This window comes from Coregonus lavaretus (genome assembly GCF_964263955.1).
Source record: "Coregonus lavaretus genome assembly, chromosome: 3".
NCBI lineage: Eukaryota > Metazoa > Chordata > Actinopteri > Salmoniformes > Salmonidae > Coregonus > Coregonus lavaretus.
In genome coordinates, this window is record NC_139990.1 from 76,507,187 (window position 1) to 76,525,812 (window position 18,626).

Here is an 18,626-nt window from a genome sequence, read left to right on the forward strand (position 1 = left end):
GGGTAGGGTAGGGTAGGGTAGGGTAGTGTAGGGTAGGGTAGTGTAGTATAGTGGTAACCCTGTGTTTCCCCTAACCTCCCCGCTGGGCAGTTGACAGAGCTGAGGGGCAGAGGGCCTGAAACTGGAGGCTGTCCACACACACACGCGCAGAGTCATCTACTCAGATATGTCCCCACAGACCACCTCTCTATTTTCATTAGACAACCAGACCCATAAAGCATGACACTGTTTTCTACAGAACCCTCCCATAAAATATACCTCTGGTCTCTGAGGGGAGAAGAGACCCTAACTGTAATCTGTTCCCACAAACCACAGTCATAGAAGTTTGGAAAGTGAGCAGCATTCAAAGTGCCACTGTAAAGTCATCAGTCTTCACACTAGGAGTTCTGGTTTAGCCTTAGTTTCAACAACCAAAGGGAAGGAGCGGTGCTCAACAACAATGACTAAAACCATGAGAAGGGCTGACCAAGAAAAACTTCCAAAAAGGATTCATTTGAGGCAGAAAGGAATTGGAGCACTCAACAACAGAGGCAGAGATTCATTACTTTTAGCTCCCTTTAATCCTGTTCAGGATGAGTACAGGTGACTGACGTTTGGACGCGACCTGACCACTTAGCCCCTCCTTATGCCTAGTGGCCTATTGAGACACAACAACAGATGAAAATGATACTAATCAGAATAATAACATGATTCAAGGTCAATTATAACAAAGAAGAAGTCATGTGTCTCGTTGATCAATAGGCCATGTCAAAATAAAGTACAGTGCCTTCAGAAAGTATTCACACCTCTTGACTTTTTCACATTTTGTTGTGTTACAAAGTGGGATTAAAATGTATTTTATTTTTATTTTTCTGTCAACGATCTACAGAACATACTCTAACAAAGTGAGAAAAAAATTCTAACATTTGTATAAAATGTATTAAAAATAAAACACCAATATTCAACACCCCAAACAAATAAAATATAATTATTGTTAAATTGACTGTGTCCATAAAATGTATATAGTATGTATAAACTGGAAGTAGAGGCCGAAGCATTGTTGTTCACTTGTTTATTCCAATTAGGGAAGGGGTGGTGGGGTTGAAAAGTGATAAAGGGAAATATATATATTTTTAAAAGGATATGTATATATATGTATGTATATGTATGTATATATATATATTTGCGAGAAAAAAAACATATGGGGGATTTGAAGTGATGCAGACAATTACATTGATGGAAGTTACAATCTATCTGCAATATTAAAGCTGATCTACCCCCTGAAAAATATATAATAATAATAATAATTATAATAAAAAAAAGAAATATTCAACACCCCAAGTCAATACTTGGTAGAATCACCTTTGGCAGTGATTACAGCGGTGAGTCTTTCTGGGTAAGTCTCCAAGAGCTTTGCACACCTGGATTATACAATATTTGCACATTATTCTTTAAAAAATTATTCAAGCTCAATCAAATTGGTTGTTGATCATTGCTAGACAGCCATTTTCAAGTCTTGCCATAGATTTACAAGCCGACTTAAGTCAACTGTAATTGAGCAAGTCAGGAACATTCACTGTCGTCTTGGTAAGCAACTCCAGCGGATGTTTGGCCTAGTGTTTAAGGTTATTGTCCTGCTGAAAAGGTTAATTTGTCTCCCAGTGTCTGTTGGAAAGCAGACTGAACCAGGTTTTCCTCAAGGATTTTGCTTGTGCTTAGCGCCTTGCCGATGACAAGCATACCCATAACATGATACAGCCACAACCATTCTTGAAAATATGAAGAGTGGTATTCAGTGATGTGTTGTGTTGGCCCCAAAAATAACACTTTGTATTCAGGACAAAGTAAATTTCTTTGCCAATCTTTTGCAGTTTTACTTTTGTGCCTTGTTGCAAACAGGATGCATATTTTGGAATATGTTTTATTCTGTACAGGCCTCCTTCCTTTCACTCTGTCAATTAGGTTAGTATTGTGGAGTAACTACAATTTTGTTGATCCATCTGCAGTTTTCTCCTATCACAGCCATTAAACTCTGTAACGGTTTTACCATTCACCATTGGCCTCGTGGTAAAATCCCTCAGCGGTTTCCTTCCTCTCCGGCAACTGAGTTAGGAAGGACGCCTGTATATTTGTAGTGACTGGGTGTATTGATACACCATCCAAAGTGTAATTAATAACTTCACCATGCTGAAAGGGATATTCAATGTCTGCTTTTTTTTTTTAGCATCTACCAATAGGTGCTCTCCTTTGTGAGGCATTGGGAAACCTCTCTGGACTTTGTGGTTGAATATGTGTTTGAAATTCACTGCTCGACTGATGGACCTAACAGATAATTATATGTGGGGGGTACAGAAATGAAGTAGTCATTCAAAAATCATGTTAAACACTATTACTGCACACAGAGTGAGTCCATGCAACGTATTATGTGACTTGTTAAGCACATTTTTACTCCTGAACTTATTTATGCTAGCCATAGCAAAGGGATTGAATACTTATTGACTCAATACATTTCAGCTTTCCATTTTTAATTAATTTGTAAAGAATCTTGAAAAAACATAATTCCACTGACATTATGGGGTATTGTGTGTAGGCCAGTGACAAACAAACTCAATGTAATCAATTTTAAATTCAGGCTGTAAAAACAAAATGTGGAAAAAGTCAAGGTGTGGGAATACTTTCTGAAGGAACTGTATATGCTAGTCAGGACCGAGGCAAAGATGAACGGAGCAAAGTACAGCGAGATCCTTGATGAAAACCTACTCCAGAGCGTTAAGGACCACAGACTGGGGCGAAGGTTCACCTTCCAACAGGACAACAACCCTAAGCACACAGCCAAGACAACGCAGGAGTGGCTTCGGGAAAAGTCTCTGAATGTCCTTGAGTGGCCCAGCTAGAGCCCGGACATGAACCCGATCGAACATCTCTGGAGAGATCTGAAAATAGCTGTGCAGCAATGCTCCCCATCCAACCAGACAGAGCTTGAGAGGATCTGCAGAGAAGAATGGGAGAAACTCCTCAAATACAGGTGTGCCAAGCTTGTAGCGTCATACCTAAGAAGACTCGAGGCTGTAATCGCTGCCAAAGGTGCTTCAACAAAGTACTGAGTTAAGGGTCTGAATACTTATGTATATGTGATATTTTTCAATTTGATACATTTGCTAGAATTAGCTAAAACCTGTTTTTGCTTTGTCATTATGGGGTATTGTGTGTAGATTGATGAGGGGAAAAAACGATTTAATCCATTTTAGAATAAGGCTGTAACCTAACAAAGTGTGAAAAAAGTCAAGAGGACTGAATACTTTCTGAAGGCACTGTACATGGTTGATATTTGGGTGACTGTGAAAACAGCGACAGAGACAGAAACAAATCAAGGCAACACTATAGAAACGAGGAGTACTGCCAAGACGCCTCGCTTTGTTTTACTTTACATACCATGTCACCTCCTCTTGGTGAAATATGTGAAATATGTGTTCTATGGCTACAAAGCGCAGGGAGGAAGGTGTACCATGGTCGGCAATAGTATTGTAGTATTCAAACTTCCACTGTAAGGTAAGCAGCATTCAAACTACCACTGTAAAGAAAGCGGCATTCAAACTGCCACTGTAAAGTAAGCAGCATTCAAACCGCCACTGTAAAGTAAGCAGCATTCAAACTGCCACTGTAAAGTAAGCAGCATTCAAACCGCCACTGTAAAGTAAGCAGAATTCAAACTCCCAGTGTAAAGTAAGATGTATTCAAACTGCAGCAAGTTAGCAGTATTCAAACTAGCATTGTAAAGTAAGCAGTATTCAAACTGCCAGCGTAAAGTAAGACGTATTCAAACTACAGTAAGTTAGCAGTATTCAAACTGCAGTAAGTTAGCGGCATTCAAACTGCCAGTGTAAAGTTAGCTGCAGTATTCAAACTGCAGTGTAAAGTTATCTGCAGTATCCAAACTGCAGTGTAAAGTTAGCTGCAGTATTCAAACTGCAGTGTAAAGTTATCTGCAGTATTAGTCCTAACGGTGGTGTTCCAGCTATCTACCATGACTCCACCAGTCTTTTACTCTCCTTTTATCTCGCTCCACAAATTAAAGCATCTGGGGAGATAGCATCTGGGGAGATTTTACAGCTTCTCTGAGCTCCTTTTATTTTGAGAAACACTTAGCAGTCTGTCAGTACCTCCAGATTAAAACTGGGAACCTTTTCCCCCCCCCTGGATAGGAAGACAGAGAATGAAAGGATCTGCCCACGTGCCTCTGGTGAAGGACACTGACTGAGTAGTCTGTGGTGTGTTATCAGCTAGGGCCCGATATGAAACACCTTCCTCTATTGACACAGCCCACTTCAAAAGGAGACGGAGGGAGGGACCATGGAGGGCTGCATCCCAAATGGCACCATATTCCCCATAGGGCTCTGGTCAAAGGTAGTGCACTGTATAGGGAATAGAGTGGCATTTGAGACGCAGCCAGGGCCTGCTAGGAGCTGGTGACAGTCAGGAACCAGCAGGACACTGCGCTGTGAGGCTTCATGTTCTTCCAAGGAGCCACAACAGAGCCTGCGTCCCAAATGACACCCTATTCCCTATTCTCATAGGGCTCTGGTCAACAGCAGAACACTATGTAGTGAATAGGGTGCCATTTGGGACGCAAGCCCAGTCCCAGGAACAGAACGGTGGCAGTCGTACAGAGAAACAACACAGTTACTCTTACATGGCACTTTCACAACCCAGGGGCCGAAGCAGTGGCTCTATGTAACAGTTATGTACTCAATATAGTCCCCACATTTAACATTCGATGGCTTTAAAGACTGTAAAATAAAGAGCAATGACTTTAGTTGGCTTTTCATCAGGCTGTACTGCTGTAAGAAAGGCTGTTGGCTGGCTTCCCTCTCCACTCTGTTACAGGGAGAGGAGAGGGGAGGAGAGGAGAGGAGAGGTGAGGAGAGGAGAGGAGAGGAGAGGAGAGGAGAGGAGAGGAGAGGAGAGGAGAGGAGAGGAGAGGAGAGGAGAGGAGAGGAGAGGAGAGGAGAGGAGAGGAGAGGAGAGGAGAGGAGAGGAGAGGAGAGGAGAGGGGACGGTGACCAGGAGCAGCCCAGTGAGGGCCACGTTCCATCATAATGTTACAGTGTGGACAAGACCACAGTGGCCACAGGAAACCAAAACTATTCAGCAAGGTTAACTGTGGTGTGGACCGAAACCTCATCTCTCCTGCTCTCCTCTTCTCTGCTCTCCTCTGCTCTCCTGCTCTCTCCTCTCCTCTTCTCTTCTCTCCTATTCTTTCCTCTGCTCTGCTCTGCTCTCCTCTCCTCTCCTCTCCTCTCCTCTCCTCTCCTCTCCTCTCCTCTCCTCTCCTCTCCCCTCCCCTCCTGACCTCTCCCCTCCTGTCCTCTCCCCTCCCCTCCCGTCTCCTCAGTCTCAGTCGAGTACAACAGGCCTCACAGGACAGCTCTATGTAGTGGAACAGATTGGTATAAGTGTTACCTCATCTGGGTTGCATGGTAACATAAGGTAATGGTGGTTATGGTAACATAATGTATTGGTGGTTATGGTAACATAATGTATTGGTGGTTATGGTAACATAAGGTATTGGTGGTTATGGTAACACAAGGTATTGGTGGTTATGGTAACATAAGGTATTGGTGGTTATGGTAACATAAGGTATTGGTGGTTATGGTAACATATAGGTGGGGTTAAGTTAACAGAACATTTTGGTGGGTTAAGTCAACAGAGCATATCGGTGGGTTAATTCAACAGAACATATCGGTGGGTTAAGTCAACAGAACATATCGGTGGGTTAAGTCAACAGAACATATCGGTGGGTTAAGTCAATAGAACATATCGGTGGGTTAAATCAACAGAACATATCGGTGGGTTAAATCAACAGAACATATTGGTGGGTTAAGTCAATAGAACATATTGGTGGATTAAGTCAACAGAACATATTGGTGGGTTAAGTCAATAGAACATATTGGTGGGTTAAGTCAATAGAACATATTGGTGGGTTAAGTCAACAGAACATATTGGTGGGTTAAGTCAACAGAACATATTGGTGGGTTAAGTCAACAGAACATATTGGTGGATTAAGTCAACAGAACATATCGGTGGGTTAAGTCAACAGAACATATTGGTGGGTTAAGTCAATAGAACATATTGGTGGATTAAGTCAACAGAATATATCGGTGGGTTAAGTCAATAGAACATATTGGTGGATTAAGTCAACAGAATATATTGGTGGGTTAAGTCAACAGAACATATTGGTGGGTGAAGTCAGAAGTATTAGTAGGTTTTTCCTCACTATTCAACCAACACATACATACATTAGAGGAGAGAGCCAGGTAGAGAGACAGACAGGCAGAGCGAGAGGAGAGAGCCAGGTAGAGAGACAGACAGGCAGAGCTAGAGGAGAGAGCCAGGTAGAGAGACAGACAGGCAGAGCTAGAGGAGAGAGCCAGGTAGAGAGACAGACAGGCAGAGCTAGAGGAGAGAGCCAGGTAGAGAGAGAGACAGGCAGAGCGAGAGGAGAGAGCCAGGTAGAGAGACAGACAGGCAGAGCTAGAGGAGAGAGCCAGGTAGAGAGACAGACAGGCAGAGCTAGAGGAGAGAGCCAGGTAGAGAGACAGACAGGCAGAGCTAGAGGAGAGAGCCAGGTAGAGACAGACAGGCAGAGCGAGAGGAGAGAGCCAGGTAGAGAGACAGACAGGCAGAGCGAGAGGAATATTTGACTTCACTCCACAGGAGAGCAGTTTAATAATTTGGCGGGCGCTCCGCTGCTCTGCGCTGGGCTGGTCTCAGGGTAAAGGTAGCTTGGCGGAGGCCATGCTGACGGTATACTCAACAACATGATCCTAATGGCTTGGAAAATCCCCGGGCCTCCAGAGAACAGGCCAGATGCTACCGGCTGCATGACAAAAGCTACTGTTTTATTGAATTCAGCCCCTTTTTACAGCCTCCCATTTATTATGAGACCATTAAGGCATGCTGGAAGACATGGAGCGTAAAATAGTTGGAGAGTTAATTTACCCACGGCTGCAGGTCCTCTACCTCACACTGGGCAAGGTGGGGGGGGGGGGTCAACAACAGAAGTAGCAATGTCTTATTTTATAAAAGTGTGTTGTCTCTTTAAGACCCAGTAATGAGGTCATTTACAAAGGCACATGAACACTAGTGGAAAATCTGTCGATGTGCCCTTGAGCAAGGCACTTAACCCTAATTGCTCCTGTATGTGGCTCTGAATAAGAGTGTCTGCTAAATGACTCAAATATAATATAATGTATAGTGTACTACCCAGTACCAGCAGGTTGCCTCCCTTTAATGGACTACTAGACACACACAGAGAGGTGCTGCGCCAACAAACAACTGTTGAACTTTATAGAACACTACAAGATGTTGCCAAGTCCATATCTGGTTGCTGTGTTACAGTTACAACGGAACAAGCTGACCTAGGAGCAACACATCATGTATATTTGTAAGTGTCAGGTTTTACTTGATAGTGTTTTCATGAATAACGTCACATTAAAAAACCTTGAACACTGTAATGGGATATTAAAGACGTGATGAGTAATGATCTTTACACTGCAACTAGAAACACTGCAGTAATGACTAACTGTAATTCAGTGTTTAGTTAGCTGGTGCTGAGCAGGTGAGTGTGTGTGTGTACCTGGTTCTGTGTAGACATGGCTGAGCAGGGCATCGTTGACCCCAGGGTAGGAACCGTCTCCCAGGCTGTGTGTCCAGCTCTGGAGCATGGTCTGGAGGAGAAGGATCTGGGGCCGCGTGGCCTGCACCGTGAAGTGGGGCAGCTCAAGGATACACTCTGTGATCAGGACTGATGAACGCTTTGTCCTGGGGAGAGGAGAGGATAGAGAGTGATGGGTTAGAAGACTGCTTGGGACTGGGAAGGGAGAGGAGAGGAGAGGAGAGGAGAGGAGAGGAGAGGAGAGGAGAGGAGAGGAGAGGAGAGGAGAGGAGAGGAGAGAGAGGAGAGAGAGGAGAGGAGAGGAGAGGAGAGGAGAGGAGAGGAGAGGAGAGGAGAGGAGAGGAGAGTGATGGGTTAGAAGACTGCTTGGGACTGGGAAGGGAGAGGAGAGGAGAGGAGAGGAGAGGAGAGGAGAGGAGAGGAGAGGAGAGGAGAGGAGAGGAGAGGAGAGGAGAGGAGAGGAGAGGAGAGGAGAGGAGAGGAGAGGAGAGGAGAGGAGAGTGATGGGTTAGAAGACTGCTTGGGACTGGGAAGGGAGAGGAGAGGAGAGGAGAGGAGAGGAGAGGAGAGGAGAGGAGAGGAGAGGAGAGGAGAGGAGAGGAGAGGAGAGATAAAAGGAGGCGGGCCCTCGTCAACAAAACAGCAGCATACAGTAGAGAACACTGAGTAGTGGAAAGAACCGTTCTAAGAACTTCCATGGATCCAACATGGTAACAGAACACTGAGTAGTGGAAAGAACCGTTTTAAGAACTTCCATGGATCCAACATGGTAACAGAACACTGAGTAGTGGAAAGAACCGTTCTAAGAACTTCCATGGATCCAACATGGTAACAGAACACTGAGTAGTGGAAAGAACCGTTCTAAGAACTTCCATGGATCCAACATGGTAACAGAACATTGACACAGGTGGATCCAACATGGTAACAGAACATTGACAGAGGTGGATCCAACATGGTAACAGAACATTGACAGAGGTGGATCCAACATGGTAACAGAACATTGACAGAGGTGAAAAGGACAAAAAAACCTGAGTTCAAATCAAAGTCTCCTTTTTCCTTTAGTTTCTTGGCAGGTTCTTAGCTTTGTGTATTACTAAAGACCCTCTACTCTCCCCATCACATCAATGCTGCCATCATGATTAATGTGAGGAGATGTACATCAGAGATACCTCACCCTGAAAATAATATCCACACATTTAACATCTAATCTGTTACAGCCAGCCAGGCAGGCAGCCAGGGAAGGAGGAGGAGGAGGAACAGAGAGCACCAGGCAGGGAGGAGGAGGAACAGAGAGCACCAGGCAGGGAGGAGGAGGAGGAGGAACAGAGAGCACCAGGCAGGGGGGAGGAGGAACAGAGAGCACCAGGCAGGGAGGAGGAGGAGGAGGAACAGAGAGCACCAGGCAGGGAGGAGGAGGAGGAACAGAGAGCACAAGGCAGGGAGGAGGAGGAACAGAGAGCACCAGGCAGGGAGGAGGAGGAGGAGGAACAGAGAGCACCAGGCAGGGAGGAGGAGGAGGAGGAGGAACAGAGAGCACCAGGCAGGGAGGAGGAGGAGGAACAGAGAGCACCAGGCAGGGAGGAGGAGGAGGAACCGAGAGCACCAGGCAGGGAGGAGGAGGAACAGAGAGCACCAGGCAGGGAGGAGGAGGAACAGAGAGCACCAGGCAGGGAGGAGGAGGAGGAGGAACAGAGAGCACCAGGCAGGGAGGAGGAGGAGGAACAGAGAGCACCAGGCAGGGAGGAGGAGGAGAAGGGAGCACCAGGCAGCAGCTCCGCTCCACCGTGTGATGGACTGACTAGAGCAGTGGTTCTCAACCAGGGGTTCTACTACCCTTGGGGGTACTTGGCCTATCCACAGGGGGTACTTGGCCTATCCACAGGGGGTACTTGAGAAGACTTATGAGACCATAGGCTTACTGGTCAAATGCACATGAGGGGGCACAGTAACGTGTGTTCGAGAGAGAGAGAGAGAGAGAGAGAGAGAGAGAGAGAGAGACAGAGAGACAGAGAGACAGAGAGACAGAGAGAGACAGAGAGAGAGACATAGAGAGAGACAGAGAGAGAGACAGAGAGAGAGACAGAGAGAGAGACAGAGAGACAGACAGAGAGACAGAGAGACAGACAGAGAGACAGAGAGACAGAGACAGAGACAGAGACAGAGAGAGAGAGAGAGAGAGAGAGAGAGAGAGAGAGAGAGGAGAGAGAGAGGAGAGAGAGAGAGAGAGAGGAGAGAGAGAGAGATGAGGTAACAGCCCCGTCAGACAGAGAGACAGACTCCTCCAGGTCCTGTCTATCACAGCACCAACCAACCATACCTCTCATTTATCTTCTGACTGTCTCTGTCTCAAGACGCCCCCCATCCCGGGACGCACCGCAACTCTCCATTTAACAGTTAGAGAACTACTGACACCATTTAACTGTTAGAAACCTACAGACACCATTTAACTGTTAGAAACCTACAGACACCATTTAACTGTTAGAAACCTACAGACACCATTTAACAGTTAGAAACCTACTGACACCATTTAACTGTTAGAAACCTACAGACACCATTTAACTGTTAGAAACCTACAGACACCATTTAACTGTTAGAAACCTACAGACACCATTTAACAGTTAGAAACCTACTGACACCATTTAACTGTTATAAACCTACTGACACCATTTAACTGTTGGAAACCTACTGACACCATTTAACTGTTAGAAACCTACAGACACCATTTAACTATTAGAAACCTACAGACACCATTTAACTGTTAGAAACCTACAGACACCATTTAACTGTTAGAAACCTACAGACACCATTTAACAGTTAGAAACCTACTGACACCATTTAACTGTTAGAAACCTACTGACACCATTTAACTGTTAGAAACCTACTGACACCATTTAACTGTTAGAAACCTACAGACACCATTTAACTGTTAGAAACCTACAGACACCATTTAACTACTGGAGCCTGAAGGGGAAGTCTCTCTGTTCAGTCCTGTAGATCTATTCCAGGACTGAATGTCTGTCAGGGCTCACTATACAGTGTCTACATGTTCAATCCCCTACTGTAGTGAAATGTCCATTGAGTGTACAAAACATTAGGAACACCTTCCTAATGTTGAGTTGCACCCCCTTTTGCCCTCAGAACAGCCTCAATTCGTCGGGGCACGGACTGTACAAGGTGTCGAAATCGTTCCACAGGGATGCTGGCCCATGTTGACTCCAATGCTTCCCACCGTTGTGTCAAGTTGGCTGGATGTCCTTTGGGTGGTGGACCATTCTTGATTCACACGGGAAACTGTTGAGCATGAAAAACCCAGCAGTGTTGCAGTTCTTGACACAAACCGGTGCACCTGGCACCTACTACCATACCCCAATCAAAGACTCTTAAATATTTTGTCTTGCCCATTCACCCTCAATGGCACACATACACAATCCATGTCTCAATTGTCTCAAGGATTAAAAATCAGTCTTTAACCTGTCTCCTCCCCTTCATCTACACTGATTGAAGTGGATTTAACAAATTACATCAATAATAATAATAATAATAATAATAATAATATGCCATTTAGCAGACGCTTTTATCCAAAGCGACTTACAGTCATGCGTGCATACATTTTTGTGTATGGGTGGTCCCGGGGATCGAACCCACTACCCTGGCATTACAAGCGCCGTGCTCTACCAGGTGAGCTACAGAGGATCATAGCTTTCACCTGGATTCACCTGGTCAGTGTATGTCATGGAATGTTTTGTATACTCAGTGTATTGTTGGCATTAAAACAAAGTCATGTTTCTCTAAAAGCTTCCACCAGCTATGGGCTATTTTACCCAACATCAGTCAGTCAGGAGCAGTTCATAAAGACTGTTTCTGAAGCGATCTTGATTCCCCTTTAACGACAGAACCCAGAGAAGACTGGGGAGCCACGGCAACAATGTTGAGTTCCACATGCACAGCGTATGTGTGTTAAAGCCACTTCAATAGAGACCGGCAGGGGATGAAGGTTGGTTGGCTTGTGAGAGTGTTTAGAGTGTTAAGACGTGCAGGAGAGATGTCATGTGCATGTGGTTGTCTAAAGGTTTCATTGTGCACCTGTTTTTATTATATATGGCCAATTCATTGTGAACAACAACTTTGACTGGTGGATGAATTAAAACCAGATTCCTCATTATGGTGTTTTAGGGAATGTTGAATGTAAGGAGAGACAGAGAGATCTGACGTCATTATGTAGCTGGCTGGCATGTGTTGTGTTTCTCATAGTAGAAGAGGGTAAAAACAGGCCAAAATAGCACCCTATTCCCTGGTCAAAAGTAGTGCACCACATAGGGAACAGCCATTTCAGTCACAACCTCTGTTTCTTTCCATGTGTGGAAGCCTGAGGGAGACAGACTAGCTCCTAGTGTACAGTAACATTCCACCATTACAGCAGGCCTCCCTCTCCAGACGCACAGTAGTCCTTAAGTCAATACATCAGCATATTAAAACGCGCTGTTACACTGACTCTACCAGCAATAAAAAAGGAAATCCAAAATGAGAAATTAGCTGTTTAAATTTCACAAACTAGACTTATGTTTTAAACGATGTTGGGTTTTATTTCCTGACCTGTCCCCAGTTCATAGTCTGAGTGAGTGGTTAGGGTTAGGACTGGGGCCAGGGCCGGGCTGCCACACAGGCCATCAGTCAGTCCTATAGCCCTGTCACTGTCAGGTTGGAGCAGGGCATGCTGGACAGAAGTGAGTCATAAATGAGCTAACAGCTTGGTACTGTGTGCCCAGGCAGACAGACAGACCCAGGCAGAGCATGCCACTCCATTGGTGCCCAACCCACAGGTCCCAGGAGGCAGAGCCTGCCACTCCACTGGTACCCAACCCACAGGTCCCAGGAAACAGGAGGCAGAGCCTGCCACTCCACTGGTGCCCAACCCACAGGTCCCAGGAAACAGGAGGCAGAGCCTGCCACTCCACTGGTGCCCAACCGACAGGTCCCAGGAAACAGGAGGCAGAGACTGCCACTCCACTGGTGCCCAACCGACAGGTCCCAGGAAATAGGAGGCAGAGCCTGCCACTCCACTGGTGCCCAACCCACAGGTCCCAGGAAACAGGAGGCAGAGCCTGCCACTCCACTGGTACCCAACCCACAGGTCCCAGGAAACAGGAGGCAGAGCCTGCCACTCCACTGGTACCCAACCCACAGGTCCCAGGAAACAGGAGGCAGAGACTGCCACTCCACTGGTGCCCAACCGACAGGTCCCAGGAAACAGGAGGCAGAGCCTGCCACTCCACTGGTGCCCAACCGACAGGTCCCAGGAAATAGGAGGCAGAGCCTGCCACTCCACTGGTGCCCAACCCACAGGTCCCAGGAAACAGGAGGCAGAGACTGCCACTCCATTGGTGCCCAACCCACAGGTCCCAGGAGGCAGAGCCTGCCACTCCACTGGTACCCAACCCACAGGTCCCAGGAAATAGGAGGCAGAGCCTGCCACTCCACTGGTGCCCAACCCACAGGTCCCAGGAGGCAGAGCCTGCCACTCCACTGGTGCCCAACCCACAGGTCCCAGGAAACAGGAGGCAGAGCCTGCCACTCCACTGGTGCCCAACCCACAGGTCCCATCCACATGGAACAGTACAGGGTCCTGCATGTTGCAAGATTACATCTTAACTGACATGATTTGTAACTGGTAACTCAAATCAAAAGAGACACTCAAAATATGTGTATAATAATATGCATTTTAAATGTAAAATGATGCCTATTTTCCAACTCTTTTAAGTTGAGATGCATATGGACCATTTGGGCGATACTTGTGTGGGTAATCAGCTGGTTTGGTGTGGCTATATTTAGGGACACCAGATGTGTAGCTGTGCAGTGGGCTGGTCCTCTAACTATAGGTAGTGGGTTTGATTTAGACCACAGACATCCTACTGCTTTAACAACCTGGAACTGGGGGATAATTAGGAACAAAGTAGTTACTGCTACTAAGACACTGTACCATAGCCCTGAACATCTGGATGATGGGGAGAGAGAGAGGAGAGGGGGAGAGAGAGAGAGAGAGAGAGAGGGGGGGGGGAGAGAGAGAGAGAGAGAGAGAGAGAGAGAGAGAGAGAGGTGAGAGGGAGGGGGAGAGAGAGAGAGAGAGAGAGAGAGAGAGAGAGAGAGAGAGAGAGAGAGAGAGAGAGAGAGAGAGAGAGAGAGAGAGAGAGAGAGAGAGAATAGGCCAGTGGAAGAGAACAGAATAATGCACTCATATTTTACCAACCTGCTGCACACTAAGAACATTTCAAAAAAGGGCTACAATGTCCAGATGTAATTTACAGACTAGTTCTGTCTGGTTCCCTGTCCACGTTATAAGAATGTGGACAGCTGGTAGAGCACGGCGCTTGCAATGCCAAGGTAGTGGGTTCGATCCCCGGGACCACCCAAACACAAAAATTTATGCACGCATGACTGTAAGTCGCTTTGGATAAAAGCGTCTGCTAAATGGCATATTATTATTATTATTATTATTATAAATACTTATTTCCCTCATTAAAATGCAAATCAATTTATAACATTTTTGACATGCGTTTTTCTGGATTTTTTTGTTGTTATTCTGCTCTATCTCCTCCACAGAGTATATGAGCACAATGTTCTTTGACTTCTTCAGTGCTGTTCAATACCATACAACCCCACCTGCTGTTCAATACCATACAACCCCACCTGCTGTTCAATACCATACAACCCCAACTGTTGTTCAATACCATACAACCCCACCTGTTGTTCAATACCATACAACCCCACCTGTTGTTCAATACCATACAACCCCACCTGCTGTTCAATACCATACAACCCCACCTGCTGTTCAATACCATCCAACCCCAACTGTTGTTCAATACCATACAACCCCAACTGTTGTTCAATACCATACAACTCCACCTGTTTTTCAATACCATACAACCCCAACTGTTGTTCAATACCATACAACCCCAACTGTTGTTCAATACCATACAACCCCAACTGTTGTTCAATACCATACAACCCCAACTGTTGTTCAATACCATACAACCCCACCTGCTGTTCAATACCATACAACCCCACCTGTTGTTCAATACCATACAACCCCACCTGCTGTTCAATACCATACAACCCCACCTGTTGTTCAATACCATACAACCCCAACTGTTGTTCAATACCATACAACCCCAACTGTTGTTCAATACCATACAACCCCACCTGTTGTTCAATACCATACAATCCCACCTGTTGTTCAATACCATACAACCCCAACTGTTGTTCAATACCATACAACCCCACCTGCTGTTCAATACCATACAACCCCACCTGTTGTTCAATACCATACAACCCCACCTGCTGTTCAATACCATACAACCCCACCTGCTGTTCAATTCCATACAACCCCACCTGTTGTTCAATACCATACAACCCCAACTGTTGTTCAATACCATACAACCCCACCTGTTGTTCAATACCATACAACCCCACCTGCTGTTCAATACCATACAACCCCAACTGTTGTTCAATACCATACAACCCCACCTGTTGTTCAATACCATACAACCCCACCTGTTGTTCAATTCCATACAACCCCACCTGCTGTTCAATACCGTACAACCCCACCTGTTGTTCAATACCATACAACCCCACCTGTTGTTCAATACCATACAACCCCACCTGTTGGAGAGAGATTATATGTTTCAAAGGTGTTAAGATTCACAACATAGTTTCTAGCTACATTCTACATTATATTTCCCTCTCTCCAGTGCAGACAGATTCTGTGGATTGTAGAATTCCCCGTCTCCCACGCCAAGGTCGCTGCCCCTGTGCTGAATCACACAGTGAGTTGTGTTCTGAGCTGCAGTACCTCTTTAATGTAGACACAGGCCCTTTACAGTATCTCTCTAACCAGTACTATAGAAACATTTACAGTATCTCTCTAACCAGTACTATAGAAACATTTCTTTACAGTATCTCTCTAACCAGTACTATAGAAACATTTCTTTACAGTATCACTCTAACCAGTACTATAGAAACATTTCTTTACAGTATCTCTCTAACCAGCACTATAGAAACATTTCTTTACCGTATCTCTCTAACCAGTACTATAGAAACATTTATTTACAGTATATCTCTAACCAGCACTATAGAAACATTTCTTTACAGTATCACTCTAACCAGTACTATAGAAACATTTACAGTATCTCTCTAACCAGTACTAAAGAAACATTTATTTACAGTATCTCTCTAACCAGTAATATAGAAACATTTCTTTACAGTATCTCCCTAACCAGTAATATAGAAACATTTATTTACAGTATCTCTCTAACCAGTACTATAGAAACATTTATATACAGTATCTCTCTAACCAGTACTATAGAACCATTTCTTTACAGTATCTCTCTAACCATTACTATAGAAACATTTCTTTACAGTATCTCTCTAACCAGCACTATATAAACATTTATTTACAGTATCTCTAACCAGCACTATAGAAACATTTCTTTACAGTATCTCTCTAACCAGCACTATAGAAACATGTATTTACAGTATCTCTCTAACCAGTACTATAGAAACATTTATTTACAGTATATCTCTGTAACCAGCACTATAGAAACATTTCTTTACAGTATCACTCTAACCAGTACTATAGAAACATTTATTTACAGTATCTCTCTAACCAGTACTATAGAAACATTTATTTACAGTATCTCTCTAACCAGTAATATAGAAACATTTCTTTACAGTATCTCTCTAACCAGCACTATAGAAACATTTCTTTACCGTATCTCTCTAACCAGTACTATAGAAACATTTATTTACAGTATATCTCTAACCAGCACTATAGAAACATTTCTTTACAGTATCACTCTAACCAGTACTATAGAAACATTTACAGTATCTCTCTAACCAGTACTATAGAAACATTTATTTACAGTATCTCTCTAACCAGTAATATAGAAACATTTCTTTACAGTATCTCCCTAACCAGTAATATAGAAACATTTATTTACAGTATCTCTCTAACCAGTACTATAGAAACATTTATATACAGTATCTCTCTAACCAGTACTATAGAACCATTTCTTTACAGTATCTCTCTAACCATTACTATAGAAACATTTCTTTACAGTATCTCTCTAACCAGCACTATATAAACATTTATTTACAGTATCTCTAACCAGCACTATAGAAACATTTCTTTACAGTATCTCTCTAACCAGCACTATAGAAACATGTATTTACAGTATCTCTCTAACCAGTACTATAGAAACATTTATTTACAGTATATCTCTGTAACCAACACTATAGAAACATTTCTTTACAGTATCACTCTAACCAGTACTATAGAAACATTTATTTACAGTATCTCTCTAACCAGTACTATAGAAACATTTATTTACAGTATCTCTCTAACCAGTAATATAGAAACATTTCTTTACAGTATCTCCCTAACCAGTAATATAGAAACATTTCTTTACAGTATCTCTCTAACCAGTACTATAGAAACATTTCTATACAGTATCTCTCTAACCAATACTATAGAAACATTTATTTAAAGTATCTCTCTAACCAGTACTATAGAAACATTTATTTACAGTATCTCTCTAACCAGCACTATAGAAACATTTCTTTACAGTATCACTCTAACCAGTACTATAGAAACATTTACAGTATCTCTCTAACCAGTACTATAGAAACATTTCTTCACAGTATCTCTCTAACCAGTAAACATGTCTTTACAGTATCTCTCTAACCAGTACTATAGAAACATTTCTTTACAGTATCTCTCTAACCAGTACTATAGAAACATTTCTTTACAGTATCTCTCTAACCAGTACTATAGAAACATTTCAAAACAGCTTTTAAAAGTACTTCAAACATAATACATGTCATACATCTTAAACCTCTTATAGACTGTAAAATACTTACTCATCTAATTGGTCTACTAGTGTGCTACTGCAAACTTATATATTAGCAGATCTGACGCCTGCTTTGCTACATAACCCAGGAAAAGAAGACCATTATCTCATCAAGACTAAAATAACTTAGTTCATTAACTTCTTCTCCCCCCATTGTCTTTCAACATTAGTTTCATGCATCTTCTCCAGCAGTGGAAACATTGAGGAAACGTGACTGTGACTTACTATGACTGAGATATGTGGTTGTCTCACATAGCTATCTGAAAATGGGTGCACTAACTCGAAGTCACTATGTGGTAGTCTCACCTAGCTATCTGAAGACGAATGCACTAACTGGAAGTCACTCTGGATAAGAGCTAAATGCTAAAGATGTCAAATGTAAAATGAGTCAATCTTAACACTACTATGGCCAGTTGTTCATTTCTGGGAGTGCGTGTGTAAGGGGCCTGAGGTTGGGGGTTCGTGGTTGGGCCAGGGTCAGAGGTGTGTGATCTATTCATTTCTCAATCATCAGGCCTGAACAGACCTAACTCTTCAAAGACAGGCCCTCCCCTCCCCTCGCCTCTCCTCCCCATTCCCTCGCTTTTCCTCCCCTCCCCTCCCCCTCCTCCCTTCCTTCTCTCCCTCTCCTCCCATCTGGATCCCTCCAGCTCTGCAGCCAAGGCCCCTTGCAGCCGGAGTTCTCAGGAGAGAGGCTCATTACACAGGGATTACTACGGGAGATGTTTTAATCAGAGTCTGCAGACAGCTGCAGCAGCGTTGGGCGAGAAAATGACCATGACGTGGTCTGTCATGCATAAAAGGAAAACACACTGGGGTGTTGGGTCGGGGTACAGAGATGTGAGGTGGTTTACGACTGAGACAGAGACGTGACTGGGAGGGAGGGAGAGTTGATGTTTCTGTTCCTTTTTAGATGTGATTCTGTCTTCAGAGGGAACATGGTTCCAGTCCCCTAACACGGCCACAGACCACGACAGTGATAGTTACAGCCCAAGGTGCTACTGCACCCTGTACTGTTCTCTCTCTCTGGATAAGAGGAGTCATGAGCAAATATGTTCCACCCAATAATG

The 18,626-nt window shown here is 44.2% G+C and overlaps 1 protein-coding gene across 1 annotated transcript in view; it reads right to left on the reverse strand.

Annotated features, from left to right (window-relative positions):
* LOC311108668 (intermembrane lipid transfer protein VPS13B-like) overlaps positions 1-18,626 on the reverse strand; it is a gene marked incomplete at its 3' end in the record, with an annotated part of 212,574 nt that overhangs the window by 21,936 nt on the left and 172,012 nt on the right. The window contains 1 exon segment of the mRNA XM_084151375.1: positions 7,616-7,800. Coding sequence (XP_084007501.1) covers positions 7,616-7,800 — 185 coding nt within the window.